Source organism: Zeus faber, assembly GCF_960531495.2.
Source record: "Zeus faber genome assembly, chromosome: 10".
NCBI classification, from domain to species: domain Eukaryota; kingdom Metazoa; phylum Chordata; class Actinopteri; order Zeiformes; family Zeidae; genus Zeus; species Zeus faber.
The window spans coordinates 25,799,239-25,815,725 of record NC_137199.1 but is presented as its reverse complement, the minus strand read 5'-3'; the positions used below and the strand labels follow the sequence as shown (position 1 = coordinate 25,815,725).

The 16,487-nt window shown below is 45.8% G+C and overlaps 1 protein-coding gene across 3 annotated transcripts in view; it reads right to left on the bottom strand.

Annotated features, from left to right (window-relative positions):
- pcdh19 (protocadherin 19) overlaps positions 1–16,487 on the bottom strand; it is a gene marked incomplete at its 5' end in the record, with an annotated part of 58,949 nt that overhangs the window by 40,667 nt on the left and 1,795 nt on the right. The window contains 2 exons of one of the 3 annotated variants that reach the window (XM_080008403.1): positions 12,893–13,238; positions 16,151–16,487. The exon at positions 16,151–16,487 is cut by the window's right edge and continues 1,795 nt beyond it. In XM_080008403.1, the coding sequence (XP_079864529.1) occupies positions 12,893–13,238; positions 16,151–16,487 (683 nt within the window). The remainder of the gene's footprint in view (positions 1–12,892; positions 13,239–16,150) is intronic. The other 2 variants (XM_080008404.1, XM_080008405.1) reach the window with 2 other exon arrangements.

The following is a 16,487-nucleotide window of genomic DNA, read 5'->3' as shown; positions in this document are numbered from 1 at the left end:
GCAAATGAGAAAATGGGCTTGTTCACAAAAACGCGCGCGGTGTTTAGTTTGTATAGACACAAAACTATGAACCAGAACCACCTTGCAAATGGGTTATTTATTTGTTCCGTTTTACTTCATATTGAAATAATTCTTTGCGGATGTGAGGGCAATAAATAAATACAATGCCTTCTAAATTAATATATTAATATATATATATATATATATATATATATATATATATATATATATATATTAATGTGTGTGTGCATGTGTGTGTATATATATTTATTATTTTTTATCCTTTTTTTTTTCTTTTAAAACTTGTGTTCATGTCAAATCTCACTTTTCGCTCAAGGCTTGCCAGGGCAGGGGTGGAGGCATAATGCGCCGATCCTATGACGGCGGGGCGGGATGGGCTGGGGTGGGGCGGGGCGGGGCGGGGCGGGGCAGTGGGCCGGGTGGAGGGGCGCTGTCATCACCGATCACAGTTGTCACGCAACTGTGACGCCTAATCGCGGCGACTCAAACAAAACAAGGAACCCGCCGCCACGTCGGGCGGGCGTCCTCCCCAACACATTTGATGTCCCTGAGAAGTGCAGAGGGGAGCGCTGATAAGCAGGTCCTTATCCTTTTAAAGACGCTCCCCTAATCCCACCGTGGGGGGAGAAGAGGGGAGGGGGCTTCAGCTTTAAGGGACTTAGTTTGGATTAGAGCTAGTCCTCCAAATTAAACCAAAAAGTCAGCTTTCCGCAGTTGCTCATGCAAGCTGGCAGCGGGTTTGGGAAGCAGGCTGCCAGAACAAGGCGCGTGGAGGAGGAGGAGGAAGAGGAGGCTATAATTAGAAAACGTCCCTGTTGTCCAAAGGGGGGCGGGGGCGGGGGCGGCAGACACAGGTGTGGCAGAGGGCAAAGTCCGACTGGAGCAGCCGAAACCCAACGTTCCTCCGTGCCGGCGGCAAACCGAACCCCGCTCGGTTCGGCGTGAAAATAGAAAACAGAAAAAGAGAACGGCGAAGAGAGTGAAGGACGAGTGTGGAACTAAAGTGGGCGATAAAGCAATCGGACATCAACAAAAAAAGGTGGGGTTTTTTTTTGTGTGCGTGCGCGCGCTCCTGTGCTATTAAAAATCTCCGTCAGCCGTCTTCACTATAGCCATCCCTCAGCACTGGTGGGATCAGAGCTCCACCGTGACCCTGTTGCCGCGCGTCCCCTAGGAACGACTCGCCGCGGCCCCCTCAGGCCGGTCCGGGAACTGCACGCAGATAATTGAGAACTAGATACAGTAGGCAACTGGGTAAAGCCACAACCCCCACACCCCCACCCCGCCACCGTCACCCAAAAACAAAGGCTGAATGTCTTCCCATTCATTCATTAACTTGGCCGATTCTTCCATGGCGGCGTACATGAGGGGAAAGGCAAAACCATGGCGTCCCGCCAGCGAAGGCGCGAGGACTTGCGAATTCCCCCAACAAGGCAATCATCGCTGTTATCATTTGGAAGTGTTTTCGTCCCCACTCGGCGTGGAGGAGGTATTTAATCTGTTCTCAGGTACATATTCCACTCTTTCCAACTTGACCCCGCCAGTGCCGGGGAAAGAGAAAAAAAAAAAAGAAATGGGTTTCCGACCTCTCGGGGGAAACTAGGTACGGGTGTAAATAATATGCCAGGGCCATTTTCCTCAAAAGCCTTAATCCCGGGAAAACAAATTTGAGTGAAGCAGACCCACCTGAATTGCTTTCACACAGAGAGGGGGGAAAAAAACAGATAATCAAAATGCAAAACAGGCTTTGAGGGAAAAATGAGCCGATTTCTAACAACAAATCCCCAGCACCTAATACCTACCATCAGCAAATTCTCACCCTGAACTTGTTTGGCTTTTTAACGGGGACTTTGCATTCTACGGATGAGCTGCTCTGTTTTTTTGGGGGGTTTTTTTATGTCTGGTTGGAACAACTGCCTCGCAGCTTTACAGACACCATGAATAAGAATAAGACCGACCCCCGCCCCCCCGGGGTTCCACCGTCTTCTTAGACACCGGGACAATGGTGTCGGAGGAGAGGGGAGAGGCGAAGAAAAGGAAATGTCAGAGGTGGAGGAAGGGACGGACTGATAAGGGAGCGGAGCAGGGAAGAGAAAGGAGCAAGGGAGGAGGAGACACGGAGGCCAGAGGGCCGGGGACGCCGGCGACCCCCGGGGGCAGGGAGGGAACGAAGGGGCCGCAGAGGGGGCCGGGCCCCCGGGGGGGGGCCGCGAGGCGGTCATAGCCCATTAGCCGGGCCGGGGTGGAAGGCGCTGCAGCTCATTATGCCTCCTGCCCCTGGTTCCGGGGATGATCAACGCACAACTACGCCCGTCCTGCTGTCCCGTTCTGTTCCGCTCCTCCGGCAACAACCAGAACCCGACGGCGGCGCCGAATTCCCCGGCGTTCATCCAACGCCCCCGTGCGCGCAGCCGCTTTTAGGTCCGAGAAGGCAAGTCAATTCAATCAGCTCAAATAACGGAGAGAATTTATCGTTATTCATTTATGATTATTGTTATTTCTATACTATATCCGACGTCTGCCGCCGTTGGGTTCACCAGCCGGTACGGTGCTGATCTGTGGAAACTCCGTTGATAGATGTGGACGTAGGACGAGGCTCAGAAAGCGTTATCTTATCCTATTTCTTCTGATTTCCCTCCCTCAAGTGTGAATCCCTTGATATGATATAAAAATAAGTTGACATGTGACGGGCCATTTCTGTTCCTTTCCGCTCTCTCTCTCTCTCTCTCTCTCTCTCTCTCTCTCTATCCTATTGAATTAGATGTAATTTAATCTTCAAATTACAAAACTACGATAAAGGTCTAAATATAATCCAACAATTTAACGGTGTATTATAATGATAACGCAACAAAGAACCAGGTCAATTGTCGCCGTCCGTCTACAATTAAACCTGTGCATTTTTTTTTTTTTTTTCTCCTCGTCTCCTTCTCCACTCTACAATTATGCATGCGGGGGGTTGGCATTTACTCGAACCGACATCCTCCTGCTCTCTCTCTCTTTGTTTTAGGCAAAAAGCTGGACACTTGGAAAGGTCACTTCTCCCTAGTGTCAGAGATAGAGAGAGACAGAGAGAGAGAGAGAGAAAAAAAAAAAGAAAAACAGTCTTTTCAGCCGCCCCGCAGCTCACAATGAGTATTATGTTTCACCGCAACACCCTTCCTCCCTCCCTCCCCCATCTCCCTCCTCCCCCGATCCAAAGACCACCACGGGACGAGTGGGAGGGCCGTGGGAATCCTCTCCTCGCTGTGGCAGAACGTCTTACCAAATAATGGAGGATGCCGCTGCGGCAGCGCAGTTGTCAGATAATTCTTTTTTTGTATTATTCAAATTTATTTTATTTTTATTTTTTGGCCACGTGCACTCAAATGACTTTTTTTTTTTTTTTTTTTGTTGTTTGTTTTTGTTTTGTTTTCTCCTTAAACAATTCATTCAGTTTTTTTGTTGGGGGTGAAAATGTAATTTTCCCAAAGGAGAAACTTGGATTAAGAGGACAAACAAACTGAGGGGGCGTCGACATGATCAAATCCCACAACGCACGCCAGCACTTGTACAGAGGCTTCATATTTTATACAAATGTCTAATATTCCAAAGAAATAGAGACGGGCGAAGCTGATATTAATCCTATAAATTTAGATTTAAACATACTGGACACAATGCAGCAAACAGGGTCTTGTTTTTCTCGGCTATAACCAGTCCAGACCAGAAGGTATGCATGATGTCTCCTGACCTTTCCTGTTCCATTAATTCAACCCCAGGTGTTTTCAAACCCTGGCACCAAAATCTGTGTTAATGAGCGATGAGGTTAAAAGGGACGAGTTCCTTTTAATGAAAAAAATTTTTTTTTTTTTTTCAGTGTTGGTTTTCCCTTGATGTCGGGCCTTCCGCTGCGCCCGTTTTCCTCTATTATGATTTCCCTTCCAATAAACGGCGTCTTTAGTTTTGCACCGGCGGCAGGAGAGGGAGGCGGCGGTGAAGCAGGATAAATTGCACGTGACGTTGAAGTGTGAGCCAAGGCAAAACCAAAGTAATTTACACAGGCAATTTACATACACACACACACACACACACACACACACACACACACACACACTCCACTTAAAAGTCTTCCCGAAGATTTGGGGGTGAGACGAAGATTTATTCGCCGCCGTCGTTACTAATGTGTCTTTGGAGCTGATCGGCGTTTCCGCAACCCTCTGACCAGCAGCTCTGAATCTTTAATGCCTCCCCGGCTCGCTAACTATCCGCGGGCTGACACTGCAGCGAGTGCGTCCCTCCCTGAACATTTCCACCAGTGAGCTCGCCCCGGGGTCCCGTACTCCCGCCACGTTTGGGTCCGCGCGTTTTAATTTGAGGACTGAGGGCCGAGCTGCGGGGCGGCGCGCTCAAGAGGGTTGACAGCGTCCGAGCGGCCCGGCGGCCCGGCGGCCCGGCGCACGTCAAGGTGCGTCCGACGATGTCCCCCCTCTCTGCTGACAGAAATCACTTTGTCTACTTCCTGCGTTCCCCTTAACCTGCTGGCCTCACTCTGTTTATATGCCGTATATACTGCATCACTGGTATGTATTTATAGCTGGAGCTTGAGCCGTCCTTCCTCAAGGCCAGTGTAATTACGCCCTAATTGCATTGGCCCATTAGAAATGCCTCACGGACATTGCCCATGGATGTATACAAATATGGAATAGAAGAAATGTGGCGCTGTGCAAAAAAATCAACTTGTGTTGTGTGTTGTTTGGATATAAAAAGACAGTAACTCTATCCACATGATGGATGCTTCAAAAAATCTGTCTTTTCTGAAACTAACAAATTGGATAACTAGAAAAAGGGCCCGCGTCATGTGATTGTAACTGTATTACATTACATATGTAATATTACAGACACACACACACACTCTGTCTTTGATGTGTGTATGTGTGTGTTTATGTGGATATGTGTCTGTTATGCCTGGCTTTATTCTGCGGGAGCAAAGAAAAAACAAATTCTGGCCTAAAAAAAAAACGTGCAAAGTGTTCACGACACACGGTTGAGGAAAAAGGCAAAACACACACACATCCAACCGTCCGTCCGTCCATTTTCTTTGTACCGAATTCCCCTGGACAGGAGTCGGAAAAATGGATGCGAGGCGGTGGACTGTCTCGGTTGGGACAGCGGCCCATAACAAGGTCACTTACAGGGACGCTGTGGAGTCTAGTCAGGCTATGATGCCAACTGGAGATGAGCACCCAAAACCAGGAACAAATCCCAGGAGCCTGGCGTGGTCCTGATTGGCTACGCGGGGGCTTGTGCTCCAGCTTCCCCCAAAAAGAGTTGGAGGTTAACCCGAACCCAAGGCAAAGCCAAGCCAAATGCTGTTTCTTGAACCTCATTGAAGGGACACCTCAAAGAACAGCAGCGGTGAAATCCCACCATTACGCCATGACACAAGAACAAGTGTCCTGAGTCAGGAGAGCGGCTGAGCACGCCAGCACCGGATCACCCGACACAACACAAAGCTTTTTGTTTTTGTTTTTTTTTACCTTTTTTACGAGCGTCGGCACATGAAAGGGCTGCGAACGTCTCGGCGTCCGCGGGTTGCAATCATAGCCTTCCTTAATAATTAAACCTGCTTCATCCGTCGCTGAATCGGCCAGCCAGCCTCTGAAGCTGGGAGACCACCCCCCTGCAATTCCTCAGAAGAGAGGAATTAAAGCGTTCAACGCACCAGCCCAAAACATTAGAAATCAATAAGAGAGAGACGCTTTGGAATTGAAAGTGGACGTCTGTCAGCTTCCAGTCTGCAGAAGATCCCATGTGGACCAGATCATTATTTCACCACCTAATGAACTAAACAAGTTGGAAATAATGGATGCTTCACTTTATATATATATATATATATATATACACACACACACACACACACACACACACACACACACACACACACACACACACACACACACACACATATATACTGTATATAAAAGTATATATACATATGTATATATGTATGTATATCTATATGTATATGTATTTATATACTGTATATACAGTATATGTATATATATATATATATATATATATATATATATATATATATACAGGTACTCCTCACTTAACGACCGAGTTCCATTAAATTAATTGGTTGATAAGTGAGGACCCATGTTATTTCACGGTAAGGGGGCGTCTCTATAGTATATATAGTATATATAGTATATATAGTTTATATAGTATATATAGTGTATATAGTGTTATTGCATAATAAGGGGGCGTGGAACGCTAGTGTAGTGAATACTGACAGATTGAGGGAATGAGACTGAGACTGAAACTCAAACACTGAGAAATGAGATGAATACAGTGTATATAGTGTATATAGTATAAATAGTATATATAGTGTATACAATGTATATAGCGTGTATATAGTATATATAGTGTATATAGTATATACAGTGTATACTGTGTATATAGCGTATATAGTGTGTATATAGTGTATATAGTGTATATAGTATATAGAGTGTATATAGTTTATACAGTGTATTTAGTGTGTATATAGTATATATAGAGTATACTGTGTATATAGTGTATATAGTATATAAAGTGTATATAGTACATATAGTCTATATAGTTTATATAGTGTATATAGTACATATAGTGTATATAGCACATATAGTGTATATAGTATATAAGGGGTGATGTGTGATGAGATGCTTGACGCTGGTATCGTACGCAGTGTACAATACAGACTGGTCAGAGAGCTGGTCGTAAGTCTGAATAGTATTTAAACAGGTAGGTCGTTAAGTGACGAGTACCTGTGTATAAACAGTATATATATATATATATATATATATATATATACATATATATATATATATATAAAGCCACTTTCAGCGGTGAAGCATCCATTATTTCCAACTTGATTAGTTGCACCCCTGCCCACTTTGACATGAGAGTTAATCTCTCCTCTGAGCTCCTGGATCCAGATCCAGAAACCCTCAGTCAAGATGGCAGTGTGCCACGACCTTTGATTTTCCATTGTGGATTCAGAGAGATTAAATGCAATACTATGAAGACAAGGAAATTGCTTGAATATCATGATTGCCATATTTAAATTGCGGAAAACATACATGTGTAGCAAGCACTAGAGGAGAACAGCTGTTGGCGAGGAATATTTATAAATATATAGGAATAGGCTTGCACCGTCATTGGCTCGTTGGGATAAAATTATTTGAAAATTGTATTTGGAATTAAATGACTGGAAATTAAATTAGCATCCAATTTATTTCTCATTGTTTTATGAACAAGAAATAATGTCCACTTCTGCAAGAGACAGGCCATGTGGGAGCGTATTGGTGTGTTGCGAATGTGTGTGTGTGTGTGTGTGTGTGTGTGTGTTTGCATGTGTGTGTATGTGTGTGTGTGTGTGTGTGTTTGCATGTGTGTGTATGTGTGTGTATGTGTGTGTGTGTGTGTGTGTGGGGGGGGGGGGGGGGTTGTCACTTTCGGCAGATGTGTCGTATGCTCTGACAGCATGACATCTACTTTGCATGCTCAATATGACACGTTTGAATGCACCCCATGCATATTTTCCTGATGTGAAGTGATTGCAGGGGATGTGCACGCTCGCTGGAACTGCTGCCTGGTGTATCTTAAATATCAATACCCACGTCTCCCCACCCGGGCTCCCAGCTACTACCAGCTTGTCACGTACGCAGATTCAATTTATCGCCAATGTGGTTTGTGGGGTTGAGGTGTGTCGCCGTCTTTGGGAACACAGAACGGAAAGCCTTTGTGGAGTTTTTCAGCGCCAACCTCAACTTGTGGAGCGCCGTATGTGACGATGACGTGCAAGGAATATGGCCCTTTTATTTCACAGGCCAAAAGAAACCCTGCCTTTCACGCAATAATACAATAAAAATGACAAAATAAATCAGCAGCATAACCTGCGCGTAAGACCAATGCAAGACAAATCAATAATTTAAAGTCGATTATTTTTCAGCTGTATTCATTATCTGGAATCATAGGTGTGGGGAGAGGCTTTGTACACATTATGGATTCAAAAAACACTTTCTAGCCACGGGCCATTCCTTTACTGTATAATCACCTCCCCAACCGAGTGATTCACTCTAATTAAGGCACGCTAGACGGCTCTATTCTTCTGCGAGAGCTTGTTGTCGTGCGAGCACAGGCGGGCCAGGCTAAACACGGAGCAGCCGAAGCTCCTCAGAACAATGGGCGGGTTCTTCGGGGGCTTGGCCCAGTGGGAGTGGCGGCGGCACACACCGCGGTGGTTCAGGTAAACGGCCTTCGGGGACTCTTGTCACCGCTAAGTCGGCCCAGTCTGCTCCACTAACACAGTCTCCCTCCGTCTCGGCTCTTTCTCTTCTTTCTCTGGTCTCTTCCCCCCTCTCTGCGGCGCTCTCCGCCGCTTCCTCTTTGATATGCCGACATGTACGTAAGTATACATGCATATAAGTATGTATCTGTGGGTAGCAAAATACTTTGCAAGGCCGTCCCTGTGTGCCTGCTACGGCCTCAGGACGTGGAAAGTAACGTGGAAATAAAGTGAAACTCAGTGGATGGGTGGATGAATTAATTGATTGAAAGGCTACCAGTCCGCCTACGGGTTGAGTGGACCAACTCCCCATGTCCAAACACGTTGTACAAATGTGTTGCGCGTCATCATTTATGTCATTGAAACGCAGCTTGTCCAGCAGCAAGTTGATATCCTTGCATGGCGGATTGAAATGGTTTGGACAGGTGTGCAGGAGTAGTGAGAGTTACACTGGGAGAAGGAGGCTGAGGATGGAGCTGCCAGGCGAGAGGAAAAGAGGAAGCCAAAGAGAAGGTTCATGGATGTGGTGAGGGAGGACACACAGGCGGTCGGTGTAAGGGAGGAAGACGCGCAGAACAGAAGGTGTTGGAGGCGGATGATCCGCTGTGGCGACCCCTAACGGGAGAAGCCCAAGGAGGGGAAAGAAGAAGAAGAAGAAGAAGAAGAAGAAGAAGAAGAAGAAGAAGATATAGTGGATTTTGAGGATGGATTTTGTTTTTGATTTTCAGTGTGGAGTTTCAACCCACTGTCGCATACTACGGCTTTTAAACAAGGTTTCAATACTCTTTACCGGTTTGGCCTTCTGCTATTGATATTGAGCACTGCTACTAACAGCAACTACTTTAAAGAAAAACAGCACTGCTGTATTTCACGAAACATCTGATGAAACACGCACAGCACACTTGGATCTTGACACAGTCTGAAGCTCCGCTTGCCAAAAGCAATAATATGTGACTGCTAGGTTATTAACCACAGTAACAGTTGCACCGCCTGTGAAATGAAACACTACCCTTGACAAACCGTGCAAACCACTCTTTTCTGCCGACGTCTACGGCCGAAACTGAAATGATATCCAAACATCTGGGTATTTTGAGTATACACTTGTTCAGTAAAATATTAAAAACTGCTTAGGCGTTGCGCCTCAGTGACAAAACAAAAGCCGTTTCACAGACAACAGATGAATCATGGGTAATTATGTGCTCGCCCCTAGGCTAAAGACAAAAGCGGCCCTGCCAATCACAACAGTGCAGTCAGCCGTGTGTCTTGGCCAAAGCGTTGGGAAATGAGCTGATGACTTGAGGAATCAAGAGGGTTCAAGCCCAGGCCTGCTCGTCGTTGGAACAAAATGTTATCGGCCATTTTGCAAAATTGCTGTTCTTTTTTTAAATAATTTTTTTATTAGCATTATTTATTTGATATCCTATGAATAGCATTGTAAAAGAAGCAAGGTGTTTTGATATTTGGAATTTCAAAGGCAGTGTTTGGAGATGAAGCAACTGTATTTTACAAGTGTCACAATAGGTGGGGGGGGGGGGGGAGAGCAAAACACATTGTAGCTGAAGCCATTGCACAATATAAATGCTTTTCCTTCCTTTCTTCTCTCCCTCTTTTTACTCCGCCTCGCTAAATCTCTCTCTCGCTCTCTCTCTCTCCCTCTCTCTCTCTCTCTCTCTCTCTCTCTCTCTCTCTCCCCCATTCTGCACCCTCTCTTTTTCAGCCTGGGCAAGATATGCACGGGCCGGGTCAAAGGGATGTTTGTCAACGTCATGTGCATCGCGGCATGCGATGGCACTTGCATGTAAATCAGCCCCCGGCCTTTATCAGGCCAATCAGCTGCCTCCAGTGAGAAAATGAGAAGAAGCCGTAGGTCTGGGACACCTGGCCTTCTCAGCCATTACTCTGCCGTCCTCGCTCCTTCCCTCCTCATCCCATCCCATCAGGCCCTACCACGGCCCCGTCGAGGCGCCCCCGACGCCTCGCATACGGGCGCCACCGAACCGACGCCATTGGCCTTCTTCTGTTATAGATTTTCCTTTGCAATCCTCAACAATATTGATACTATTCTAATACGATACAGGTGCCATTATCGGGGACATGCTACCATTGGGCCTTTGGACGATTACACAGTGTTCGTTTCGCTGGACCATCTTAAGCGGGGTAATTACCCGAGTACGGCAGCTGACAGGGAAGACAACCACTGACCATGGCAAGTACCTGCTGTAGGCTATCCTTCACCCGCTTTGATTTATAGACTCCAAACGACAGAGTACATTACCCACCAAATCCAAAACTACACACAAAGCACAGACAGGTCCAGTAAATCAGCAGGCCTGTAAGTAGGTCCCATTGATCTCTTTGGATCCATCGCAGCCCAGATCTCGCTGGATCATCTAATCAGTGGGTCAATAGCCATCTTGTGCATCTGGTTTTGATTTAAGACCCCCCCACCCCCTCCCCTCCCGGCACACCACTCACTAAATGTCATATAGAGATTGGGATAGTCAATTCTAGATCTGTGAGCATGAAGCTGGTGTTTATTTGCTGCTGTCTATGGGAGTGAACACTGGCGCTTGATACAGTACATGCACAGGCATATCCCTTCCAGTACACGCAACACACACAAATAAAAACATTCCGTGCCAGGACAGGATATTCGGAACAAGGAGGGAGGTTGTTAACGGCAGGGATTCCAACCGGTTTTGTCCACAGGGGGGTGAGACTATACTCCCCTTATTCACAGGTTGGCATTTAGAAACTGCCTAGCCCCGGTTTAGCGCCCTAAGCACTTGGAACAATTTTATTTTAATTTTATAGTGAAGAAATATATAAAAGTAAGGGTCTTCATCCTAGCTGCTGCCATATGGCTGCAGGCTAGGGCGTATGGGTGTGTGTGTGTGTGTATGTGTGTGTGTGGAACAGCAAATGCTGCTTTCGGAACTAGGAAGTCGGAACTAGAAAATAAAAAAAAAAAAGCGTGAAGGAACGGCCATTTAAGTCGGAGTTTCTAAGCCGATCGCTCGCGCCTGAGTTTCCTCCGTCCCTTTGTACAGAATTCTATCTAAAAACATGTAAAACGTCGTTTTGAACTACTTTCTCATGTCATGTTAACACAGGGACAACCAACTCGAATAACAGTTTTCCAAGTTCCCATGGAACGCAGCATGACTTCCTGCTGCCTCTCGACCCGATGCAAACAGTATGTCATCCACCTGAACCAGAGTGCGGGCAACAGCCATTACCGGCGAAGGAACAGGTAACGAGTGAAACCGTGTTTCAACCAAAAGGGTGTGAAGTGCAAACACGGACACCCACCAACTAGAGAAATCCCCCATCCATGTCCATATTGTATATGGACAATTTTCTTTTATCATCCTCGCAGCCGGGTACCATATGTTCTGCAGCCTGACACCGGTCTGCGGCGCGGTGGTTGGGCACCCCTGGTTTAAGGAATCCAATAGACTGGATCATGGAGAAAATCTATAAACTCCAGATCAGCTGGTTTGTGTTCACTCTGTAGGCTTGAATAACTTCTCAGGCCAGACCTTCTCTGCACTCTGGCAGCCATCCATGGTGTATCAATATACAAAATTATATTCGGGTTAACTCAATGGCACGCTGTACCGAGCCACCTTGACCGTGCGTTGGAGCCGAAGGGGTAGTATTTAGGCAATGACTATTATTTCTGCTAACACCTGAAATGACACGTGGAAGAGCTCACTAGCTGGGTCATTGCTTTTGGCAACTCTTCAAACGCCTGTTCTTCTGAAATAGCTAAGTACCCCTGTGTCAGTCAGTCACACACACACACACACACACACACACACACACACACACACACACACACACACACACACACACACACACACACGCACATGCACACACACACAAACACACACACAGACTCTAAAATTGGGTAAGAGAAGGCAAATAATCCATTTTGTCAGGCCTCCAAAATCTCCTCTGCAAAGCTCCCTCAGTCACAGGTCAGTCTGAGTGTTGCAGTGCATTGAAAGCCTTGCAGGATTTTACTCAAGCAGACCTATTTAAGGACACACACCTGCCAATTCAAATAGAGCTGCTTCCTGTGAACAAGGTGTGTGTGCCTTCACACTGCTGCTATATGTTTGATATGATGCAATTATAAATAGCGTGACTTTAGAATTTGTTAAAAAAAAAACATCAACAACCACAATTTAACATTAAATCCACCATGGCAAAAAATGTAACCTGTTCAGTAAGTCTTGGCAATTCATTATGATGAGGTTTGGGTATACAGTATGAACTACAGAGGAGTTAAATACCGTGTTGGCAGTTTTGGCAAGACAGGCATTTAACCACCTGGCAGCTCAGGACACGGCATCAGCAGTGACACCTTGTGAAGGATGCTGTGGATCAGCTAGACAAAAGTGTTGACAAGGTATTTAACTCCTCTGGAGCTGACAGTGTCATCTAGATTTGATTGCCCAGTTTGGTGAATCCCCCTGGCCTCAGCTTATCTCCCCCCGCTACTACCCCCAGACATCCCAGGCAAGGCTTTAGGACAGAGCAGAGTGGAGGGCGGCTCACCTCTGGCAGCGGCATGCCGTTGATGATCAGGTCAGGCTGCTGGTGGCCCTGCCCGGTGAAGGGGTGCTGATAGCCATGGTTGGGGGCCGCATTGCGTGAATTCTGGTTCTCCACGTTGAGGAAGGTGCTCTCGGAGCGCCTGCAGCCCAGCGGCAGGCTCTGCTGGTGGTAGTCGAAGTAGTTGAGCGAGGAGGTGAGAGATGAGCAACTCACCACGTTCATCTTGTCTGTCTCCTCGACGTCACGCGGCACCAGGCGGATGTCGTTCTTGCTCAGCTTCTTCTTCTTGCTGGACTTCTTCTGGTTGCCGTATGAGTACTCCGCCACCCTGCGCAAGTAAAAGAAACTGAACAGACTCAATAAAGCAGTGTCCTGTCTGCCTCTCCCCCCGTTCGCACAGTCAAACAGCTCGCCCCTCCATTCCAGCTGGGGCGCTGTTTGACTAGGCTTGCCAGATGCAAGCCCACCGGCGATGCCCACGACTGGAATGCCACACTCAAATGACTGCCGACGACCGGCTTGCAAAGGACCTGTCGTCCTTTATTTTTGTTTACATTTGCATGCTGAACAATGAACATGTCACAGACAAGCACACACAATGCAAACATGCAAAAAGCACAGGCGCAAAGCGACAGAATGACACCGAGCAGCACAACCAGTGTACGCAATCATATTCCAAGCACACGATCCACACTAATTCCATTTTCTCTTTCATTACCAAGCAAGCCCACTGGCAATATGGTGTGCAGGAGAACTGTAGATTCAAATTTATTTTGCTAGTCTGTGGCCCTCTACCGCTAATTCGATCTGAGAATTTTGACTATAATCACAGCAAATGAGAAACACCACCATATTTGGCTGGACTGATAGAAGTATCCATTTGTGCATTTTTATGCAGAGAAGCTGAACTGTTGATGGTGTGTGGCACCTAAGACATGAATCTCATCTCCACCAGGTGCTTTCCACAGATTGAGACATATGTGGCTTATTTTGGGGTCTTGAAATAATAACTCTTTTTACCATCAGTTCATTCTCATAAAAAGAAACACGATTTATGCATAACACTGACCTGCAGGGAATGGGTCTTTTCAATACTTTGCATATTGGCACCTGCAGACCTCTATTACTCTGCACTTCGCTGCTTATCTGCTGTGTTCTGCCATCCCAGTGGGCAGAGAGCAGCAATACATTTCGTCTTTTTGTTTTTCATTACATTTGAAAAACAGTTGGGCCTTCCACCTTTTGATTCGGGGGTGGGAGCGTGGCTCAACGGTCTAAATAAGATTGCACTTCTCCTTCTTTTTCTCTCTCTCTCTCTCTCTCTCTCTCTCTCTACTCTGCTGGAAACTCAAATCAAGGAAGGGAGGAATCTTGCAAGTCAGACGTACTGACAGAAGGACAGGCAACAAATTGCAGATAAGCACCCCTCAGATATCAGGTGGCTACTCTGAAGCAGAGCACGTCAATGCCGATTAAAGCGCCCAGCAGCGAGACTGGCACGCACTTAGAAGGGAAAACCACTGCGGGTCCATTTGAATATTGTATTTTTCATATCTGTTTTTTTTTTTTTTTTTTTTTGCCTTATGTAAATTGACCATATGTTTGTGGAGTTTTAGATTGTTTCATTTCTGTTAAGCTTTCCTTTTATGACCTAATTTCTTGTTTCCCAGTGAACCTCTGACTACAGAAGGAATGGGGTCTTGAACCTCAACTTTCCAACTGCGTTGAGGGCACAACCCCCCAGAAAGGCTGCTCATCTTCATTCAGCTGTGACACCAGAATGGAAATACATGACATTTGATTTGTGATCGATAATGCTAAAATTTAGACATTTATTTTATTTTATTTGCTTTGGGTGAGTTACCTTTTTTTAAATGCCTTGATTTAACTCCATGTCAGAAATGAATTATGTTTAAAGAAAAATATGATTATGGCTTCAGGTTAAATTCACAAATCCAATCTATATGTAAATTTATAGCAGTAATGTAGCACAGGGAAATCAAAGGCCAGTGCTGATGTTCATACTGATGAACAAAACAAATATTTCCAATATGCAAAAAGCCAGATAGTACAAGGTAACTTAGTCCAGTTCTTATCACCTTGTCAATTATTATCCTTTATCCAATCCAGGATCTTCTAGGATGTAAAAGTTTAAGAGGGGTGAATTATAGTTATTATTATTATTATTATTATTATTATTATTATTATTATTATTATTATTATTATTATTATTATTATTACCACTACTGCTATTGTCATTAGGCGGTTGTAGCATAAACACCAATTCCATGAATGATGCTAGAGAGGGCACTTAAACTACCCATCCATAATAAGAATAGATTGAAGATCAAGTAGAGCATGGTTGACGTTAAATAATAAATGTAGGACCGATAATGAACCAGTAAGCCTCTAATTGCCTGGTGACACACCCACAAATTGAACATGACATGTTGGAACGTGATATTTAGAATCCAATTGGTTGCAATCCAGAGATTAAATCAATTAATCAAACTTGCACATGCATTGAGAGCGCGGGCTCTGCAGAAGTAATATGAATTGAATTGATGTCAATTTTCAAGAGGTATCTCTGTTTCAGCTGTCAAAACCCGCAGTCCTTATCGCCTTCTCAGATTCGGGCCTCTGCATGCAAGAGGACAAAAGCGTTGCACTCCAAGCCAGCCAAAAAGTCTCTCTCTCTCTCTCTCTCTCTCTTGCTCTCTCTCTCTCTCTTGCTCTTTCTCTCTCTCTCTTGCTCTTTCTCTCTCTCGCTCTCTCTCTCTCTCTCGCTCTCTCTCTCACACACATTCTCTTTTTCTCTCTCTCTCTCTGCCTGTATTTTTATTCTTTAATTCGAATTAAATTCGAAGGGCTCGATTGATATGGGGAACATATGTTTGCTTTGGAAAGCAAAAAGTGTAGAACATTAGTAGAGTAAGGGAAATGTGTAAACAGTACACTTGACAAATATAAACACAAACGGGCAAAGTTAACCTCATATTCAGTGGAGAAATGGTCTCTCTCTCTGTCTCTTTCTCTGTGTTCTATTTGTGTCTGTCTCTTTCTCTATCTCTCTCTTCCCCTGCCCCCAACACACACACACACACACACACACACACACTTTAAGCGACAAACACATGTAGGCAGCAGCGCAAAGGCACACACAGGCCTTCTCACACCGTCTGAAACTTCAAGTGCCACAAAGCGGCCAAACCCAAAGTGACTTTAAAGCCAAAATGACGCCCGGGACGCTGCGGTTACCTGCAGTTGTACGTTCGGATCTCTTTGTTGTCCCTTTTGCACTTGACCGCCACAAAGATCATGGTGACGAAGAGGATGGCGGCGATGGAGCCCAGAGCGATGATGAAGATCAGGGACAGGTTGACGGGCCCGATGGACTCCTGCGTGTTCAGGTCCGGCGACAGGTAGACCACGATGTAGGCCGAGGCGGACAGCGGGGGCTTCCCGTGGTCGCGGGCCACCACGGTGATCTCGTACGTGGACTTGGCGTTCTCCCCGAACATGCGGGTGGAGCGCACCTCCCCGTTCACCTGGTCTATCTCAAAGAAGGCCCGGTCCCCCTCCGAGATGGTGTAGG